The 20273-nt window shown below is 34.8% G+C and overlaps 1 protein-coding gene across 1 annotated transcript; it reads left to right on the top strand.

Annotated features, from left to right (window-relative positions):
* The first annotated feature begins 4386 nt into the window (after window positions 1-4386).
* On the top strand, window positions 4387-20026 carry LOC108347398 (uncharacterized). Its single transcript, XM_017586603.2, has 19 exons — window positions 4387-5802; window positions 7073-7384; window positions 7514-7750; window positions 7844-7961; window positions 8031-8188; window positions 8345-8978; window positions 10045-10109; window positions 10253-10354; window positions 10446-10588; window positions 14897-14952; window positions 15065-15726; window positions 15827-16017; window positions 16151-16457; window positions 16803-17090; window positions 17224-17333; window positions 18059-18386; window positions 18953-19360; window positions 19441-19681; window positions 19764-20026. Exons 1-19 carry the CDS (start codon window positions 4438-4440, stop codon window positions 19787-19789), a joined length of 5751 nt encoding a protein of 1916 aa, XP_017442092.1. The 5' UTR covers window positions 4387-4437; the 3' UTR covers window positions 19790-20026.
* Window positions 20027-20273: the final 247 nt, after the last annotated feature.

Below are 20273 nucleotides of genomic sequence, written 5' to 3'. Positions count from 1 at the left end.
TTCCTTCATCTGCTCCCGTATAACGAATTATACGATCATCGCACATACCCAAACACAAAAACACAAACAAGTAGGGTGAGCTAACATGCAACAACTCATTTATAAGACATGCATAATTACTTCGATACAAACATCATATAATAATTATGTCAGACACCCTCATACCATCGTATCACAATTCCTATTAGACACTCGTCCCACAATACCCAATAAATACCATAATACCCAATAGACATTCATTCCATAATACCCAATAAACACTCATCCCACAATATCCAATAAACACTTATTCCACAATACCCAATAAATACTCATCCCACAATACCCAAATAAACACTCATTCCACAATACCCCATAGGCACTTATCCCCACGATATTCAATAGGCACTTATCCCAACGATATGTTGATGAGCGATACAACGGAAGGTTTTTCACTTGTGATGTCATTCTTAGTCCCCTCACTATGTCCAAAACCGGCACATAGACCAGGACATTCTGCCCTCCATACCATTCATAATGTTAGTCCCCTCACTATGTCCTAAACCGGCACATAGACCAGGACATTCTGCCCCCCATACCATTCACAAGGTTAGTCCCCTCACTATGTCCTAAACCGGCACATAGACCAGGACCTCCTGCCCCTCTCACCACATAATTCATCATTCTCTACTTGAGACTGAATGATTATTAGAGTATCAGGATAACCTCCAACTTCATGACCCTCAACATCAACATATACGCACATACCATGACATTACAGAATCTCTCCACGAAACTCATACCATGCTCACATTCCTTAACTCATATTATACCATTACGAAATCTACCCATAATCCTCATACACATACCATGACATTACAGAATCTCTCCGCGATACTCATACCATACTCACATTCCTCGACTCATATTATACCCTTACGACATTTCCCCGTAATACTCATACATGTTTAGATGCATAAATTCAAATCAAATAAACTTCAATCATTTCAGAAATCATACAAACTGAATATATTCCAACAAGATATATTACATGATAATTTAACAGTACATAATCTGTACACAAGATTTAAGTTAAAAACCTGTCGAGTAGACTTCCAGGAAAGAGAGGTGCGTCACAATGGACAACTTAAGTACCAAGTCTTTCCTTAGCCAAAGTGTTCCTCAACTAGTTTTTAACAAATTTCTTATTAACAGATTCAAAACAACAGCATATAATATTTACACCGAATATCAATATAGATAAACATACAGTAAGCATTAACAATATTCATACATAATTTCAAGACATGAATAGTAATAAAACAGTACTAAATCATAATATAAAAGCTTAGAAAAGATTAGCTCCCCTACCTCTATTCCAGACTTAATCTCCTGCTCCGAATTTGTTTCCCCCGAAACCCTTCAGAACCTCTACTCTTCTTGCAACTAAAAATTTCTCCCTAACTCTTTCTTCTCTATTTCTCAAGCTCTCACTTGATTCCTCTTTTCTTGGTGCAAAATACCCTTCCCTCCCATGGCTATTTATAGTAAAAAAAAAAATTACTATTCATTAATATTTTAATATTATTTATTATTTTAATATTATTTAAAAATAATATTTCAATCATTTTCTCACCAATTCTGATCCTAATTTCTACCTACTACTTTCTTCCATGCTAAGAAATCTTAATGCTGAAAATTTATTTTTACTATTTACTTTTTACTATTTACTATTCAATTTAAAAAAATTTACTAAATAAGTTACCAAAAATTTGAACCTCTCCTTCTAAAATTACTATAATTTTATATCCAAAATTTACAATTTTCTATCCATTAAAATTATTATTACTAATAAAATACTAAAATTTACTACTATATATTTTTCATGGGTCTTACACTAAGCAGAATAAGCTCTTCTTAGTCTCTACCACTCCCACGAGGATGGTTTCATCTTTTGTGCTTCATCATTTGTATTACCATTATAGACACGATATCACACCATAATCAACAACACCAACAGTAACACTCTCACCGATGTGTGCTCTTTATCCATGATGACAAAATTCATTATAGGTCTTCTCCTTCACTATGTGGCAGCTTGTGTACATGTCTGACACTCATTCATTGTTATGTATGTGTCACACCACAAACTACCATCACTCAACATGTTGTTTCTTTTCTCTCTACTCATCATTCTCTTCCGTACACGTTTCACTCACTTTATTTCTAAAAAATTATTAAGAATCATTATTCATTTAAATAGAATAACTTATTTATTCAAAGACTACACCTTAACTTACTTTTCATTTCATTCTTTTGAAAAGGGTCATTTTTATAAATATACATATTTTTTGTTTACAAAAAGTAGGCAAATCTAGTGGTAAAATTATATGAATGAGAAAATTTTAAAAGAATTACGAGAATAGACAAGTCAAGTTGGGAGATGACGACATTAAATGAAGAATTTGTACATCCCCTCACACAACTTTTGTGAATCAATTAGTCAGAGCACCATGCTCAACTTAAAAGTTGTCAAGGGAGAGCATAATGTCCATGAAATGTAATTGATTACAATTATAATTAATTACATTTTATGAAAGTTGTTGAGGGATTATTAACTTTTAATTTTAATTGAAAATCCTGACTTAACTAACTTCTAATTTTCATAATATTAAATGTAATCAATTATAGTTTGTGGGTAATAGATTATATATGATTGATTATTAAAAGAATTTTTTCTTAGACATGTAATTGTTTTTTATTATTAATTTACTCTTACATCTTTTTCTCTTAAAAAGTTATCATTAATAACAATCATTTAATTAATTACGATTTTCGTGAATTATGAAATGTGTCCACTCTAATAAGTACACCCTACATTAAATTGTAATTATAACTTTTTAGAGTTGCAAGATTACATTTCATATATTATAATAGATTGCATTGGCTATTAAAGAAATTAGATTGCATTTTATCTTTTTACAACTTTTAATAACTCGTCAGCTCTAACGACTCCAATAAAATGTAATCTATTACATTCTATGGAAATGGCGTTTCTCCTTAACAACTTTTAAGTTAAACATGTTCTCACCAATTCAATTCACAAAAGTCGTGTGAAAAGTGTATGAATTTTTCATTTAATGTCGTCCTCTCCCACTTGTCTCGTAGTTTTTTTAAAAAATTTCTGTTCCATTAATTTTGCCACCAAATTTATTTACTTTTATATAAAAAAAAAAACAAATTAAACAACGGATAGAAAAAGTAAACATGAGAAAGGAAATTGAGAAACCTGATTCTAGAGTGTTTTGTGCTTGTGCAGCCTAAGTTTCGAAAAGAGTCTTTAAATTATTCTTGTTATTATTAAATTAATTTAATAATTTATTAATTAATGAATTTTTCTCGAAGTTTGTGAGTGTTCAACAGCGAGGTAATCCCTTGTCTTAGCATTACGTAAGAGAGCGTCTCTCTTCATTTCACTTCTTGTTTTTTATCTTTCCAGCACGGCTTCAATTATTTCTTTTGGTTAATATTTTATTTTAATTTCATAACTCAATGATTTTTAAATTAACAAGGGGAGGCTCTTAAACAAGGGAACCGATACTGATATTGTATGAAAACTTGACATATGAATCTAAATATTCTTATGTAACATTACGATGACTTGAATTATAATTTTTTTATAAAAAACAAAAAATTAAAATATCACGAACGTTAGGTATACGAATATGATATGTTAATATTATTTTAACAATTTTTTTAAAAGTAAAAGAATGAAATAAATAAAAATTAGAAATTAAATTAATTTTCTCAAACGAATTAAAGAAAAAAATATTTATCCAATTAAATAAGCATAATGTGTACAATAAACAAATTAAAAGTGTCAGAGGAGGATACAATGCACTGCAGAGAAGGTGGAAGGTGCAGAGATTATGCATATGCTGATAGCTAGGTGCCTCATGGTGGTGCTTTAGTTCTTATTATTATTGTGTAATGTTATAAAAGATTAAGATACAGTTCCAAGACAATGATGTTTTGTTATGATACGTGGAATGATATCCTGTTTTATTATTTTTTGTGATGTTATTATTTTATTAAATATATAATAAATTAATAAAAAAAAATTGTTCTAATGTTACAAAAAATTAAAGATACAGGTCCAAAACAATTATGTTTTGTTATGATAAGTAGAAAATGCTATCATTATATATATTATTTTTTAATATGTCATACTAAAGATATAATGAATTGATAAATTAATAAAATATATAAAAAAATTGTATGATAGGATAATGAAAAGTTAAGGATAAATCATGTAACTATTATTTTTTAATAAATACTATTTAAAAAAGTTTAAAGCTAAAACTATGTGACTTTTTTGTTTTCTTTGTTAAATTGAATATTTGAGTTAAAATAATAAAAGAACAAAAGACTTGTGCGTATCGTCGTTGGGCACACACCATGGAGCCCGACGTCCGTTCACTCCTTAACTCTGCCTCCTCCTCCGCTTCTTCCTCCGACGCCGACGACGATGCTCCCCACCGCACCATCGATGAAATTCTCAACGACTGTGACACTTCTTCTTCCTCAAGCTCTCCCCCTTCCTCTCCCTCTCACTCTCTCTCTCCACTCACCAATTCCCATCCTCAAAACCCCACTCTTCAACCAAAACCACTCCAACCCGCACTCGATTCAATTTCTCGGCTCAAACCAGCCGAATTCTCCGACCGCACACGCGTTTCGCGTCCGTTCTCTTCTCTACTACAGGGCGTGCGGTCCAATGCGAAGCCGGGCGCCGCCCTCGCGGCTGCTGCTGCGGCGTCTCGATCCGTTCCTACGCCGCACGCGGCGGCGATCATTTCCAGGAGGAAATCTGCGGCTGCGATCAGCACTGAGTTGAGTTCGACCGCTGCCGCTAGCGACGATTATTCCGATGTTTCTTCTAAAGGCGAATTGGGCGAGCTTAGTGAGAAATACGATCCTGTGCCGCAGAGAATCGAGACTCAGTCTAGTGAAAGTGCTTCTGTTAACGGCGAGCGTGTTGAGAGTGATGCAGATATTGCCATTGATTTGAAGGCTGGTAGTGCCGCTGACAATCAGGTGCATATTGATACTGATAATGACAGTAGGGATGGCGATGATGATGGAAATGGCAATTATAATGATTCTTCTATAGTGAGTGAGGAGAATAGGAATTTAGATGAGGTTGACGGTTACCATGGGAAGGATATGAATTCTTCAACGTTTGATGAAGATAATAATGATCGTGACTTGGATGGGAATGATGGTTCTGAAAAGAGAATCACAGCTATGGATTCAGCTGTGGAAACAGAAGAAACGGTGGATAATGGTGAAAGCTCTGTGGATCATGTTAAAAATGAGCTGAGTGGTGGCGGTAGTGACGATGGTAGTTCATTGGGTGATGTTTCAGAGCTAGTGGAAGAGAGGCTTGAGGAATTGGAAAGCAGAAGGGCTTCTAAGAGAGCAGAGAAGAAACGAGAATTTTCAATGAAACCACTTGAATTGGCTGAAAAATTGGAGAAAAAGCGAGCTTCAACTGGTTTGCATTTGGAAGAGGGTGCTGCTGCCCAGCCAATGAGACTCGAGGGCGTTCGAAGAGGGTCCACGACGTTGGGATACTTTGATGTTGATGCTGATAATGCAGTCACCAGGGCGATTTCGTCCCAAACATTCAGGCGTGAGCAAGGTTCTGCCCGAGCCGTGGCAGTTCATGCTAATTATATTGCAGTAGGAATGTCAAAAGGGCTCATTGTTGTCTTTCCCAGTAAATATTCCATTCATCATGCTGATAGCTCTGATGGAAAGGTTGCTTCCCATTCAATCAAACTCTTTTGATCTAGCTCAAGTTCAATGCTTAATGAATTATGGAAATTTAATTTACATCCTTGCCCACAAACCTATACCTAGTCTGATATATTAAACAATAAAAATAATGCAATTCTTAAAATTTGGGTTTAGTGCTTAATTTAACTTCACAGAATCAGTGAGACTAATTACACCTTCACACCTTTTACCAGTGTTGTTAAATAGCCACTATAAAATTCATGGATTTGCAGTCTTGATTCTGTCCGCTTCTGTGGTCGTTGTTGGTGTCAGTTGCGTCATGCAACCTACATTCTCTTGTCATTTTTAGCGAGTCTTAAGCCAATTGAACTTTTGCGTTAATATTGTGCCAATTTTTGTGCTACTTGCATATAACTTATATTTAACAAACATATATGTCATATTTCAACGGCTATGTGCCTTTTGCTATTTACCTGCAACCCTATCTATTATATGGTGTAGTGAATTATTGCTTTCCGCCATTTTCTGCCATCTATGATTGATAACACTGCCTGGTACAATGAAAGAGGCAGCAATAGGCAAACCAAAGAGGATGCAATTGAGGTGGCTTTCCAACACAACCCCTCGTGCCGATGGCTGCGGGCTGGGAGTGTGGACAATGCAAGTTACCCAACGATGGATTTATGATAGATCTTGATTGATCTTCAAATTTAGACTTAGGCTTAATTCAGCTCCAAACAAACTTACAAGGTGAGGAGCCTTATAAGCATTAGTTAGGTCATCTCGCTAAGGCAATGTAGGACAAAACATATCCCCTCATTCCTAGTAATATGATTATAAGGTGCTGGAGGCTACAATGAAGGCAGACCAACGAGGCTGCAGTTAAGGCCTGTCAGGAGTACCAACTAATATGACTTTTAAATAGTAATATTATGTTTAATGCTATCTTTTAACTTGATAAGTTTTTCTTTTAGATTTCACAGTAAAAGCATATTTTATCAGATTGGCTTGAAATATCTGAGGAATGAGAAAAAAAATATGAAAATGCAAACAACTTTTTTGTTTTTGATTTTTATAAAAATAAGGGATTAAACTACCTCACAAGAAAAAACCTGCCTCCCCAACACACATGCACACATTATTAATGGATTAGTATTAAGACACTCTTTAAATGCTTACTAGACAATGCACAAAACAGTAATGCCGACACTTATAATTTCAAGCATTTATGTGACTGAGTTTTGTTATCAGCTCTAACATCATTTATCAATATATGCTGTTTTCTTGTTAGATGTTGATGCTTGCTATGCAAGGTGATCGGTTGCGTGCTCCAGTGACATCTATGTCTTTCAATCAACAAGGAGACCTTCTTTTAGCTGGTTATGGTGATGGTCATCTTATCCTGTGGGATGTACAGAAAGGGGTTGTAGCAAAAGTTATTAGTGGTGAGCATACAGCACCAGTAGTACATACCTTATTTCTAGGTCAAGATCCTCAGAATACTCGTCAATTTAAAGCAGTTACTGGTGATTGTAAGGGTCTGGTTCTCTTGCACATTATCTCGGTTGTTCCTTTGTTTAGTAGATTCTCCATCAAAACTCAGGTATATAACATTTTTCATTAATGTGCAATGGGCTGAGTCTAGCGTTATGTTATAAAGGGGACCTGTGGGTTAATTTAATATCCAAGCATCTCACATTTGTCCTTTGTTGAACTTGGGTTAATCTTGTAGTGTCTTCTTGATGGACAAAGTACAGGCTTGGTGCTTTCAGCTTCACCACTCCTTTTCGATGACTTCAGCGGAAGTGCTTCGCCTTTTTCTCAGGGAAATACCTCAACCCCAGCCAGCAGTATAAGCAGCATGATGGGTGTTGTTGGCGGAGATGCAGGTTGGAAACTCTTCAACGAATCCTCTTCTTTGTTGGAAGAAGGTGTGGTTGTATTTGTAACTCATCAAACTGCATTGGTGGTATGGAAATCTGATGTTTGTGCTGGTTGCTGGTTCCATGTGCCTTTGTGCCATAATTTTTCATTCAGCTTTGTTGAGACTTCTTTGTTATAGGTACGGCTGAGCCCTACATTGCAAGTCTATGCTCAACTCTCTAGGCCAGATGGGGTTCGGGAGGGGTCTATGCCGTATACTGCATGGAAATACATGACACAAACACATAGTTCTACTGGTACCGATTCATTTTATCACAAATTATAATTGATGTTGACTTATTTCTAAATATTTCTTGCTCTTGTAGAAAATATGTCTGCAGAAGCTAGTGAAAGAGTTTCATTGCTTGCAATTGCTTGGGAACGTAAGGTTCTGGTTGCAAAGTTAGTGAAATCAGAACTAAAAGTATATGGAAATTGGTCTCTCGAAGGTGCGGCTATAGGTCTAGCGTGGTTGGATGATCAGGTATTATATAATCTTTTGTCCCTGGATTAGCTAGATGTATGGCCACTTTTTTTTTTTTTTGTGTGGGTGTGTACGACTTGTATCCTTTTACACTTCCTGTTGTATCTCTTTGCTTGTTTGCTATAAGGGTAGTTAAAAAGATATTTTCTTGCTCAGATGCTGGAAGTTCAAACTTCAAGTGGACAACTGTATTTATTTTCCAAGGATGGAACTGTGATTCACCAAACAAGTATTGCCATAGATGGTATTGGAGGAGATGATCTAGTCTCTTATCATACTCACTTCATCAATGTATTCGGAAATCCTGAGAAAGCTTATCATAACTCTGTTGCTGTAAGAGGAGCTTCTATTTATGTACTTGGTCCAACACATCTTCTCATTTCTCGTCTTCTACCTTGGAAAGAGCGTATTTCTGTTTTGCGGAAAGCAGGTGACTGGATGGGTGCCTTGAACATGGCAATGACTCTTTATGATGGCCATGCTCATGGTGTTATTGATCTTCCTAGAACCTTGGATGCCGTACATGAGGCCATAATGCCCTTCTTGGTGGAGTTGCTTACATCATATGTTGATGAAGTGTTCTCCTACATTTCAGTGGCATTCTGCAACCAAATAGGTAAAGTGGACCCATCCAATAATTCAAATAGTAGAAGCAATTCAGTACATTGTGAGATAAAGGAGCAATACAACCGTGTTGGTGGGGTTGCTGTTGAATTTTGTTGTCATATCAAACGGATGGACATTCTTTTTGATGAAATTTTCTCCAAGTTCGTGGGTGTTCAACAACGAGGTAACATGTTGTCTTAGCATTTTGTAGTAGTATATTATTAAGAGAGCGTCTCTTTTCATTTCACTTCTTGTTTTGATCCTTTTCAGCACCATCTTCAATTATTTCTTTTGGTTAACAATTTATTTTAATTTCATAACTCAATGATTTTTTAAATTGACAAGGGATTCCTCTTAAGAAAGGGGTGCAGCAGAGAGAAAAGACAAAAAACTAATTCATTGTAAATTTGTAATTTAATGTTGATAGAAGTTCATTCTTTACAAACCAAAACAAAAGAGTAACCATGAAACGTCTTTTAATATTTGGATGTTCTAAATTTCCTCTCTCCATGATTGAAATAAATGCTCTGTATTTTAAAACAAGTAAGCACAGAAAGTATTTATTTTTTTGTATAATATTCTTCCTCTGGCAATTAGTGTATCTTTGTGAGTTAATTAATGATATCTCAGTAAAATATTCGATACCACTTGACATAAAATATTTTGTTGAAAACCATATCCTCAAAGTACAACCATTATAAAAGTATTATATTTATCAATACCTCTAGCACTTAGTCCATCCTTGCTCTATCTGGTTAACGTTCTTATTTGGGGCTTCTATTTATCTTTTTCTTACTTGGCCAAACCATATTAGATGCAATTCTACATATATTCTCAATGGTTCAACCTGTGTTACTCTTACTTTCTCTTTGATACATTTAATCGTTATCATAGCTAATACGTTCTCTTCTTTGCAACATTGATCTTATGCTCTTATTGGCACTTCACTTCCCAAATGCCAAACATTCAGCAGTAAACAGAGACCTTAAAAGAATCATGAAAAGAAAATTAACTAAATATTCATTTAAAATTATTACATTGTCATCAACAGTTTAATTCTCTTACTTTTCTTTGATTAATGGTTGCATGGTTGAATGGATATTGTGCTAATTCTATTTTTCACAATTGATTTATTGAGATTACTTGATCCAGGAAAAATGAATAGTTTGTGTAAACGCTCTTACATCATTAATTTAGTCTTTTTCAACTTCAAATGGATAACAGTACAAATACTTCATAATTCTTTCCAGAAACATTTTTGGAGCTTCTGGAGCCATATATTTTGAAAGACATGCTTGGATCTCTACCTCCTGAGGTATTGGATTATGTTAAGCTTTGTTTAACATAGTGTGATAATACATTATCAATATTATCTTTTTGACTTTCAAATTTATATTCTTGATTGTTACTTCTAATAATATCTTTTTCATTTTTATGTTTTTTCCCACTTTTGTCTAGATCATGCAAGAATTGGTTGAGTATTATAGTACCAAAGGGTGGTTACAGCGGGTTGAGCAATGTGTACTTCATATGGATATATCATCCTTGGATTTTAATCAGGTTCTTGTTTGATCTTCTGATACATTTTTTCTTGCCTTTAATTTTTATTGTTGGCACAACTGTCAAATGGTTAATTTGATACTTTATTTAGGTCGTCAGGTTATGCCGGGAGCATGGACTTTATAGTGCCCTGGTTTATGTCTTCAATAAAGGATTAGACGATTTTAGGGCTCCTCTGGAGGAGCTGTTTGCTGTCTTACAAAATAGCCAAAAGGAAAGTGCTACTGCACTTGGGTATGTTTTCTTTCTCCTTATTATTCCACTATCCTATTTTTCTTTCTCCATATCCATGTATTATTTGTGAATTCCAACTCATGGCGAAAGCTAATATGGATTTATAAAATTTGTGGATTTTGTTTGTCTTCTCAAGTTTAAAAATATGCCAAGTCTCTGAAGAATGTCTATATGAGCAGTGTAGTTATAGTAAGAGAACAAACGGAGATGGTGGCAGTGCTAGTAACCTAATAAATAATGGGAATCTCTCTAAAGCATTCCTAGTTCTAACATACTTCCATTATTATAACTTCCCGTGGAAAAGGTAAAGAGAAAAGAAAAGTAAAAAATACCATTATTCACCAGTACCTAATAATTACACAGACTAGCTATGTACAACCTTTATGTCCATTGACCTTATTTAGCTCCAGTTCTGATCTTGCATGAAGCCTTTATAGACAATTTTTAGACGTTAATTTTAATAAAAAATTGAATTGACTGCAATTTGTCCGTGGCAGTCTGTATAATGTGTACAAGAAAACAGGTGGCAGTTTATACACTACGAAGAATTTAGAGAAACTGAGAATTGAAAGAGAAGAAAGTTTTTAAGTTAATGATTTTAGGAATCTCTCAACAGATGGCTGAGCTATTCTTAGTAAAGAGCTTACAAGCAGCTTTTGTAACTGTCTGTAATTGAAATGACACAATAGATAACTAACTACAGCTGGAATAATCTATGGCTTACCGTAGAAGCTGAAACACTTGAGCTAATGTACAGTATGAGGTTGAGTTCTGTCAGCAGCTTAGAGCTTTTTTTCAAGCCGGTTTTGTGGGGTTGAGTTAGGCTTAAAGTCCACTTCTAACATGGTATCAGTTGATCGTGGTTGTGTGACAGAGCGTGCATAAGAGGATCGTGGATTGGGAAGCGTAGTTTTGTGTTTTGTTATTTCTTTGGGTTGGTATTTCGTCTTCTATGTCGTCTTTCAAATCATTAGCAATTTGGTGTCACTCGAGTGTAGAAGTAGATATTTTCACTAAGTCGTTATGGATTATATTAGTAACAAGCTTTTGTACATACGATTTGTATGCACAGCTTGAGGGGGAGTGTTAGATATATTATATCTTTTATCTTTATCTTTTATCTTTTAGATAGTTTGTTATTATTTCTTATTTGTATTTTGGGCTTAGCCCATATTTCTTCTATTATAAATAGAGAATCTTATGTGTGTATTTAACACAAGGGAGATTAATCCCATATATAATTTTCACTATATTCAACAATTTTCATTTTGGAATAACACTATTAATCTCATTACATTTTAAAAATAATTCATAAAGAGAACAATTTCCCTCTTTTGTGTATAAAGGGACAAGGTTTTTATGTTTATATATTATATATACTTATGTTTTTCGTATAGATATATTGGATATACATGCTTTAAAAGTGTGGACACTTGAACATGTATTGGATGCTATCATCAACGTATAAAGACAACAGGCATCCTTAATGAGAATTAGAAGAGAAGGTTCACTGTTACGACCTAAGGTAGGGGTAATAATAAGGGTTAGAAAGTATATGAGCAGAGAGAATATTTAGTATAAGTTAATTAGAGTAAATAAATATAATATAAGTTAATTAGAGTAAATAAATATAATATAAGTTAATTAGAGTAAATAAATATATATTTAGGGAAATATTCAATATAAGATATTTATAATTAAGGATATGTGCTAAGATAATATACGGAGAGATATTTATATTAAATATAGAGATATTTATATTAAATATAGAGATATTTATATTAAATATAGAGATATTTATATAAATTATTGAATATTAAATATAGGGATATTTATATCAAATGCAGATATATTCTAGAGGAATATTTAATAAGAGATGGGCGGGAAATAATTAATATAAATAAGGTTAGAGTCCAGGGTTAAAGGGAGGCTTTTGATTATTGAGTTTTGTGACAGACATTATTGTCTTGTGAGGGAGGTTATGCTCTCAAAGTAATTGAAGGAGGTTATGCTCCCAATTATTGTTTATCCTTGTTTATTCAGATATTACCATCAATAAAAGAGATTCATTCATCCAATATTATTCGTTTATTGTTCTATTCCGTGTGAGAGAGAGTGAAAGGTTGTATTTGGCTAGTTTATGTACTCAGGTACGTAACAATTGGTCCGACCTGCCGGATCGTCAAGGGAGGAAACTGCCGGATCGTCAAGGGAGGAAACTGCCGGATCCTAATAGAGACGAGTGAAAGACATCATGGAGGGAAGAATAAATGCAGTTGAAGGGAAACTGGAGAGCATGGAGCAGAGAATAAAGAACATGGAGTTCTCCCTAAGGAGGTTGAAGGCAAAGTTGAGTGGAATACGCCATGAAGTCCAAGCTCCAAATGGGAAGGGACTGCTGGAACCAAACGATAGTGGACTAACGGATCCGAACGTGAGTGAACGGCCAGAACCGAACGATAGCAGACTGCTGGATCCGAACGTGAAAGAACGGACGGAACCTATAGAGAGAGGACTTACCGAGCCGAACGGGAGGAGACGGCCAGAACCGAGCATGAGAAAACTACCTGAACCAAACGGTCTAGTATTGGAAGGAAGGATGAAGGCTTTGGAAGGAAGGGCAAATGGAAGAATCAATACCTTGGAGAGAACAATGGAGTCTGTGAAGAGATGGGCCGACAAAAAGAACAGGGGGCTTGCAGTGTTTGGTACACTGGCAGAAGGAAGAGCGCGACGTGAAGTACTGAAAGACATTGAAAACCATTCCCTCAGGGCTTATGATTTAGGAGAAGTGGTAACCAGAATGCTGGATGAAGAATGGAAGACATTAGAGAAGGTTTTACCACCACCCGAACCTCCAGACATGAATTGATGAGGAGCCATGAGGTCCAGCTCCCTGTTTCCAACCTTGAGGACAAGGTTGTTTTGCAGCGGGGTGTAATGTTACGACCTAAGGTAGGGGTAATAATAAGGGTTAGAAAGTATATGAGCAGAGAGAATATTTAGTATAAGTTAATTAGAGTAAATAAATATAATATAAGTTAATTAGAGTAAATAAATATAATATAAGTTAATTAGAGTAAATAAATATATATTTAGGGAAATATTCAATATAAGATATTTATAATTAAGGATATGTGCTAAGATAATATACGGAGAGATATTTATATTAAATATAGAGATATTTATATTAAATATAGAGATATTTATATTAAATATAGAGATATTTATATAAATTATTGAATATTAAATATAGGGATATTTATATCAAATGCAGATATATTCTAGAGGAATATTTAATAAGAGATGGGCGGGAAATAATTAATATAAATAAGGTTAGAGTCCAGGGTTAAAGGGAGGCTTTTGATTATTGAGTTTTGTGACAGACATTATTGTCTTGTGAGGGAGGTTATGCTCTCAAAGTAATTGAAGGAGGTTATGCTCCCAATTATTGTTTATCCTTGTTTATTCAGATATTACCATCAATAAAAGAGATTCATTCATCCAATATTATTCGTTTATTGTTCTATTCCGTGTGAGAGAGAGTGAAAGGTTGTATTTGGCTAGTTTATGTACTCAGGTACGTAACATTCACAATTGCTTCTAACAAAGCCAAATCGTAGTAAGTGTTGGTCAACTTATCATGGCAGGCCCTAGGGGCCTGTTAAGACCACGCCTTTTGCAGCTTGCAAACAAGGGTTTTATCTACATGTTCAAAACCCAGGGAGTGAGCCATGTAGACATCTTCGGAGAAACCATTAAGAAATGTATTGTTATCATCAACTTCCTTTATGTGCTATTTGTGAGTGATGGCAAGGGGGAGGACAACCATAATTTTTATAAAAGCTGTGTTACAAGTCGGGCCCTATACTTGTTGATTCCATTTTAGTTTTCATTGATTTGTAACACACAATTGCAACCAACAACTGTTATGTCAGGTGTTGAAGGAATCAATGCGAATCATATTCAAGCTGCATGGCTTGCTTCTGAAGAGGAGAGGAAAAGGCTTGTTTAAAGATATGACCAATTTATATTATATAAAGAGTTCAAACCCAACCTTGAAAGTTGGTTTTGGAAGGTTGAATAAAATTTAAAACTAACTTTCTAAGAAGTGACAGCTAGGATAACTAACTTTAGCTGGCATAACTAACTATGGCTGACAAAGACTAACCTACTGCTTACAATAGAAGCTGAAACACTGAAGCTAATATACAATTCACCTACGCCAGAGAAAATTCAGTTTTTTCTGAACACATTAAAAGTGACTAAATATGTATTTTTTTTCCCTTCTGTCTCTCCTTTTAACAGGTATAGAATGCTGGTTTATCTCAAGTACTGCTTTACAGGTCTTCCCTTTCCACCAGGTAATATTCTTCCTTGTACTTTATAATCTTTTTATTTTTTCCTTTTTTTCTAGTTTGAAAATATTCCAATAATACTACAAGATAATGATTCAATTGTTGCATATGATTGTAGGCCGTGGAACTATTCCTCCCACACGCTTACCTTCTCTTAGAAGAGAACTTGTGGAGTTTTTGTTAAAGGACTCCTGTACTTCGAAATCTCACACCATTTCAGATTCTGAGTCCAGAGGACCCCACCCGAATCTTTATCTTCTTTTAAAGTTAGACACTGAAGCTACCTTAGATGTCCTCAGATGTGCTTTTATTGAAGATGAAATTCCAAATGCCTGCTCATCTTCACCAGATGCAGCCAATAAACCTATAGAGGAAGCAAAAAAAGAAGATAAAGCTACTGAAACTCAAAATGCTTTGGTTCAGAACACAGTTGATGCACTCATTCAAATAATTGATACGAATATTGTTCAGACAGATACAACCTTTAGTAGTGGTGAAGATGGGTTGATAAAAGAGTGGTCTTCGAAGGACATAGGTTATCTATTTGAGTTCATTGCATATTATGTTGCTACCCAAAGAGCTAAAATTTCAAAGGGTGTACTGTGTCAAATATTGGAATATTTGACATCTGATAGTCACTCCTCTACCGATATTTCTGTTTATTGCTCAACTCCAAAAAACAGAGAGAAGCAAGTGCTAGCACTGTTGGAAGTACTTCCTAAGTCAGACTGGGATCCTTCATTTGTGCTAGATCTATGTGAAAGAGCCAAATATCATCAGGTATGCATCTTGTTCATTTTGGCAATACTGTCTTCAGAAGCACAGTGATACCAAGTATGGACTTTTTATCTGATTGAGTAATTTTACCCACTTTTTTTAGGTTTGTGGATTGATCCATAGTTTCAGACATGAATATGTGGCTGCACTGGATAGTTATATGAATGATGTAGACGAGCCTATTCATACCTTTTCCTTTATTAATAAAACATTATCACAGTTGACTGACAATGAGCATGTAGCATTTCGGTCAGCAGTCATATTGCGAATTCCTGAATTGGTTGAACTAAGCAGGTAATCCTCCTTATTAGATTTACCCTATAATTAGTTGGATTCTTTTGAAAGGTTATGGGCAATTATGATTTCTATATTCAAGTTATGTAACCAATCATCTTAATTTACAATTACTCTATCTGATTTCTTGTAGGGAGGGTGCATTCCATGTGGTTATCAGTCATTTTAGCGAAGAAAGTTCCCATATCATAACTGAACTTCACTCTCATCCAAGAAGTCTTTTTCTTTATTTAAAGACGCTCATTGAGTTTCACTTATTTGGCACCCTAGATTTGTCTAATTTGAGCAAGGATGACACTATGAATCCTCTCAATGGAAGGCAGGTTAAGGATCACTCTGAAGGAGTTAGAGATTACTTAGAGAATATATCCAATTTCCCCAAGTTCATGCGGGAAAAACCTATTCACGTGCCTGATGATCTTATTGAGCTTTACCTTGAGGTGAGCTTTTATACCAATGCCTTTGCATGTCTGGACTAACTTGATTTTTTAATTTTGTTCTTTTTGCCATCTAGAACTAACTGTTTAGGCAGAGTGTTTTTTATGTGTTCTTTGTTCTTTTTGGGATGCACCAAATTGTGTGGTTAGTGGTTACTTCTTTCTATCTCTTAAAACTTCATGTCTCATGGGGTTGGACATACTGTCATCTTTTCTTTTCTTTTGATTTATTTACTTAGCATTTATCATTTTACATTGGTTTTAAATTGTTTTCTGTATTGAGGGAATTCATTGTTGGAATTGCAGCAAGAACTAAGTTTTAATTCTTCTCATTATCTAATTTTGCAGTTATTATGCCAGTACGAAGGTAGTTCAGTTCTCAAGTTTCTGGAAATGTTTGATAGCTATCGAGTTGAACATTGTTTACGTCTCTGTCAAGAATATGGCATTATAGATGCAACTGCGTTCTTATTAGAAAGGGTTGGTGATGTTGGTAAAGCTCTTTCAATTACACTTTCTGATCTTAATGATAAATTCGTTAAGCTTGATGCTGCTGTGGAAGCTGTAGTTTTAAACCGTAGCAGAGTTGGTTCTTCACATGTGGAAGTATTAGACACTGTTTTAAGAACAAAGGAGGTTTGTTTATCTATTCCTGATATTATAGCATTTTAATAAATCTCCAAAGATGGAAGTATGCTTTGGTTTGTGTGCTTGTATGTTTTTTATCTATTTGGTGACCTAATACTTTTAGTGGTTACTAATCTAATAGGGAAGTGACATCCAAGATCTATTGCGTGCCTGTATTGGTCTGTGTCAGCGGAACACCCCTCGTCTGAATCCTGAGGAGTCAGAAGCGCATTGGTTTAAATTACTTGATTCGTGAGTTTAATATCAATTTAATTTCCTTCCTTTCACTTGTTCTTACTTGAGGTTCCCCCCACCCACACAAAAAAAAAATCATGATATTACTTTTGTATAAATATGGTTGAGCAAATAAAGAACATTTTTTTTTAAATCAACCTCCTTTATTGCATTTTAGACCATAGCCCTTGTTAGATATTCCACATCGTTTGGAGTTTGGTTTAAAATTTAGTTTATAAATAGAGAGCAACCGCAATTTATAAGTTAATTTTGTAAAATTGAATTAAGTTTTGAATTAAAGTCTGAAATGTCGACGTCTAGTTTTTCAATTTTCTTGCTTGAGAGTTTTCGGTGGAGGGATATGTGTTGGAGATGACTAAAATAAAGTATATAAGTAGAGAGAAACTATTACTTTACAAGTTTGTTTTGTAGGGTTGAGTTAAAATCAAACTCAGTCTCTAAGATGATTGTATACTCAAACGAGCATACCTCATGGTTTAACCCATATAAAGAAGAGTACAACAGTGATTTTCTATTTTCATTGTTGTGACTATATAGCTTTGTTTTTTAATGTAAAATGAGTGAAACAAGAAGACTTTTTGCCTATAAGCTGACAGATTTCTATGGTTGTATGTAATGATCAAATCAACTAAATGTCTGAAGAACAAGCTTTCCAAAATTTTTGTTCCTGACATTTGGAAAACTTCTATATTAATTACCATTTTCCTTTGATTGAAATTCAGGTTTTGTGACCCATTGATCGATTCAAATGTTAAAGGAGCATATGAAAGTAAAAATCATTTTGGAATGTTAGCTGGATCAGCAGATTCACAACAGGACAAGGACGCCTATAAAAGCAGCTGGAAAATTTCAAAGTCCCGGAATGGTCATATCTTGAGAAAATTGCTATCACAGTTCATTAAAGAGATTGTAGAGGGAATGATTGGTTTTGTTCACCTTCCAACAATCATGTCTAAGCTTCTGTCTGATAATGGTAGTCAAGAATTTGGTGATTTTAAACTTACAATATTGGGAATGCTGGGAACATATGGCTTTGAAAGAAGAATTCTGGTAAGGTTACTTCTTTTTCTGTTTTTATTTTTAGTTTCACTAGTCAAGATTTATGAAGTGTAGTATTCTTCATAGTTTCCGATGAAATTTGATCTATTGAAGTTTTAAATAGTCTTGTCAAAAAGTGCTGTAAAAAACATGACAAAATTCATTCAGGCTAAGTTCTTACTCTATAATCTTTTTGTATTTGTTATCAATTCTTTTGGAGATAAAATATGGTCCTAAACTTGCTCCAGTACATCAGTTTTATCATGCAAGGGTCTGAAGCATGCCACCAAGTGACAAATAGTTGCTTGGTGCATTTTGTTTATCTCATTCGCTACGCTAAATTGTTTACTTTGATGTATTGTTTCTCTGGATGTGTTAACTAGTGACATTTCTGAGAACAAAATGAACTTTTTTAAGTAGACATTTAAATATAACTTCGGTATAGAATATAAAATTGTTTGACAAATTAACGTTTCTTCTTTCTAGACAGCGAAAGATAATTTAAATTTTCTCTTCATCCATAAGGGCTTTTGTGTATTGTTCTGTCTCTGTTCTCATGTTGCTACTTCTGCACTTAGGATGCTGCCAAATCGTTGATAGAAGATGACTCGTTCTATACAATGAGTTTACTCAAGAAAGGGGCCTCTCATGGATATGCCCCCAGGAGTCTCGTGTGCTGTATTTGTAATTGCCTTCTTACAAAGAACTCTGGTAGCTCTGGAATTCGGATTTTCAACTGTGGCCATGCAATTCATGTCCAATGTGAAGTTTCGGAAATTGAGGCATCAAGCAGAGGATCTTCGTCGGGATGCCCTCTATGCATGCCTGGCAAGAAATCCCAGCAGTCCCGAAACAAATCAATCATTGCAACTAATGGCTTGGTCAACAAATTCTCATCAAGGCGCCAGTACCCCCATGGAAGTACCATCCATTCTCATGACAGTGATTTGACAGAGAATATGTATGGGCAGCAACAGATATCACGGGTAAATGTAATCAAATATTTGTATAATCACATCAATATTGTACAACTTCCAACACATTTATATTGAATTTTTTTCTGCAGTTTGAGATCTTGAGCAACCTGCAGAAAAATCAGAGATTTATGCAAATAGAAAACTTGCCTCAGTTGAAGCTTGCCCCGCCTGCTGTGTACCATGAAAAGGTAAATAAAGTTGCAAACTTTCTGACAGGCGAAAGTAGCAATAATTCTTCTGCTATTGAGAAACAAAGTAGAAACAAGCAAAACCGGGAGCTAAGAGTTAAGGGTTCATCAATCCGATTTCCTTTAAAATCAAGTATATTTGGTGAGTAATGTTATTTAAGAAAGAAAATTATGGTTTCTCTTTGGTAATGCCTAATTCTGACACTAGGGAAACTTGTCTGCAGGCAAGGAGAAGACAAATAAGCGGTGACTAACTTTTTTGAAAACAGGGAACATTGTAGACAAAGAGAGATCAAGCACTAACAACTGTACAGACTAACAATAGATATCTTCATCTAGCTCAACCCATTGTTATTCTTTTATATTTTATTATCCCCGTACATTTTACTAGCTGTTCTATCTGTTTGTTATCATACACAAATTTCTGTATGTACGTGTACAATAGAAAAGCCATTTTAGTGAGTTTGAGATATTCTAATCCTACCATGAGCAAACATCCTCCTCTTTTCTCTTCCCTTTTCATTTTTTTTTTCCGCTGGGTTGCTTTGTCTTCTTGCTCTCTCTTCTCAAACAAGCATCGTTCATTTTCTTTGCCGCACCATGTAGTTTTCATATTGTTGGGATGAGAGTGGCATCGGCGATGATTGTTATTTTAACCTTAGTTTCACTTGAACTAAACTAAATGTCCTAAAATGCTCAATTGCGTAATATTTTCTTGGAAGCACCGAGATGTA

The sequence above is a fragment of the Vigna angularis genome, chromosome 9 (genome assembly GCF_016808095.1).
Source record: "Vigna angularis cultivar LongXiaoDou No.4 chromosome 9, ASM1680809v1, whole genome shotgun sequence".
Taxonomy (NCBI): Eukaryota; Viridiplantae; Streptophyta; class Magnoliopsida; order Fabales; family Fabaceae; genus Vigna; species Vigna angularis.
This window is presented reverse-complemented; position numbering and strand designations above follow the sequence as displayed.

Coding starts and splice junctions, on each gene's coding strand:
- LOC108347398 (XM_017586603.2), top strand. CDS start 4,438: ATGGAGCCCGACGTCCGTTCACTCCTTAACTCTGCCTCCTCCTCCGCT. Junction 5,803..7,072: donor CTGATAGCTCTGATGGAAAG/GTTGCTTCCCAT, acceptor TTTTCTTGTTAG/ATGTTGATGCTTGCTATGCA. Junction 14,953..15,064: donor AGGTCTTCCCTTTCCACCAG/GTAATATTCTTC, acceptor ATATGATTGTAG/GCCGTGGAACTATTCCTCCC.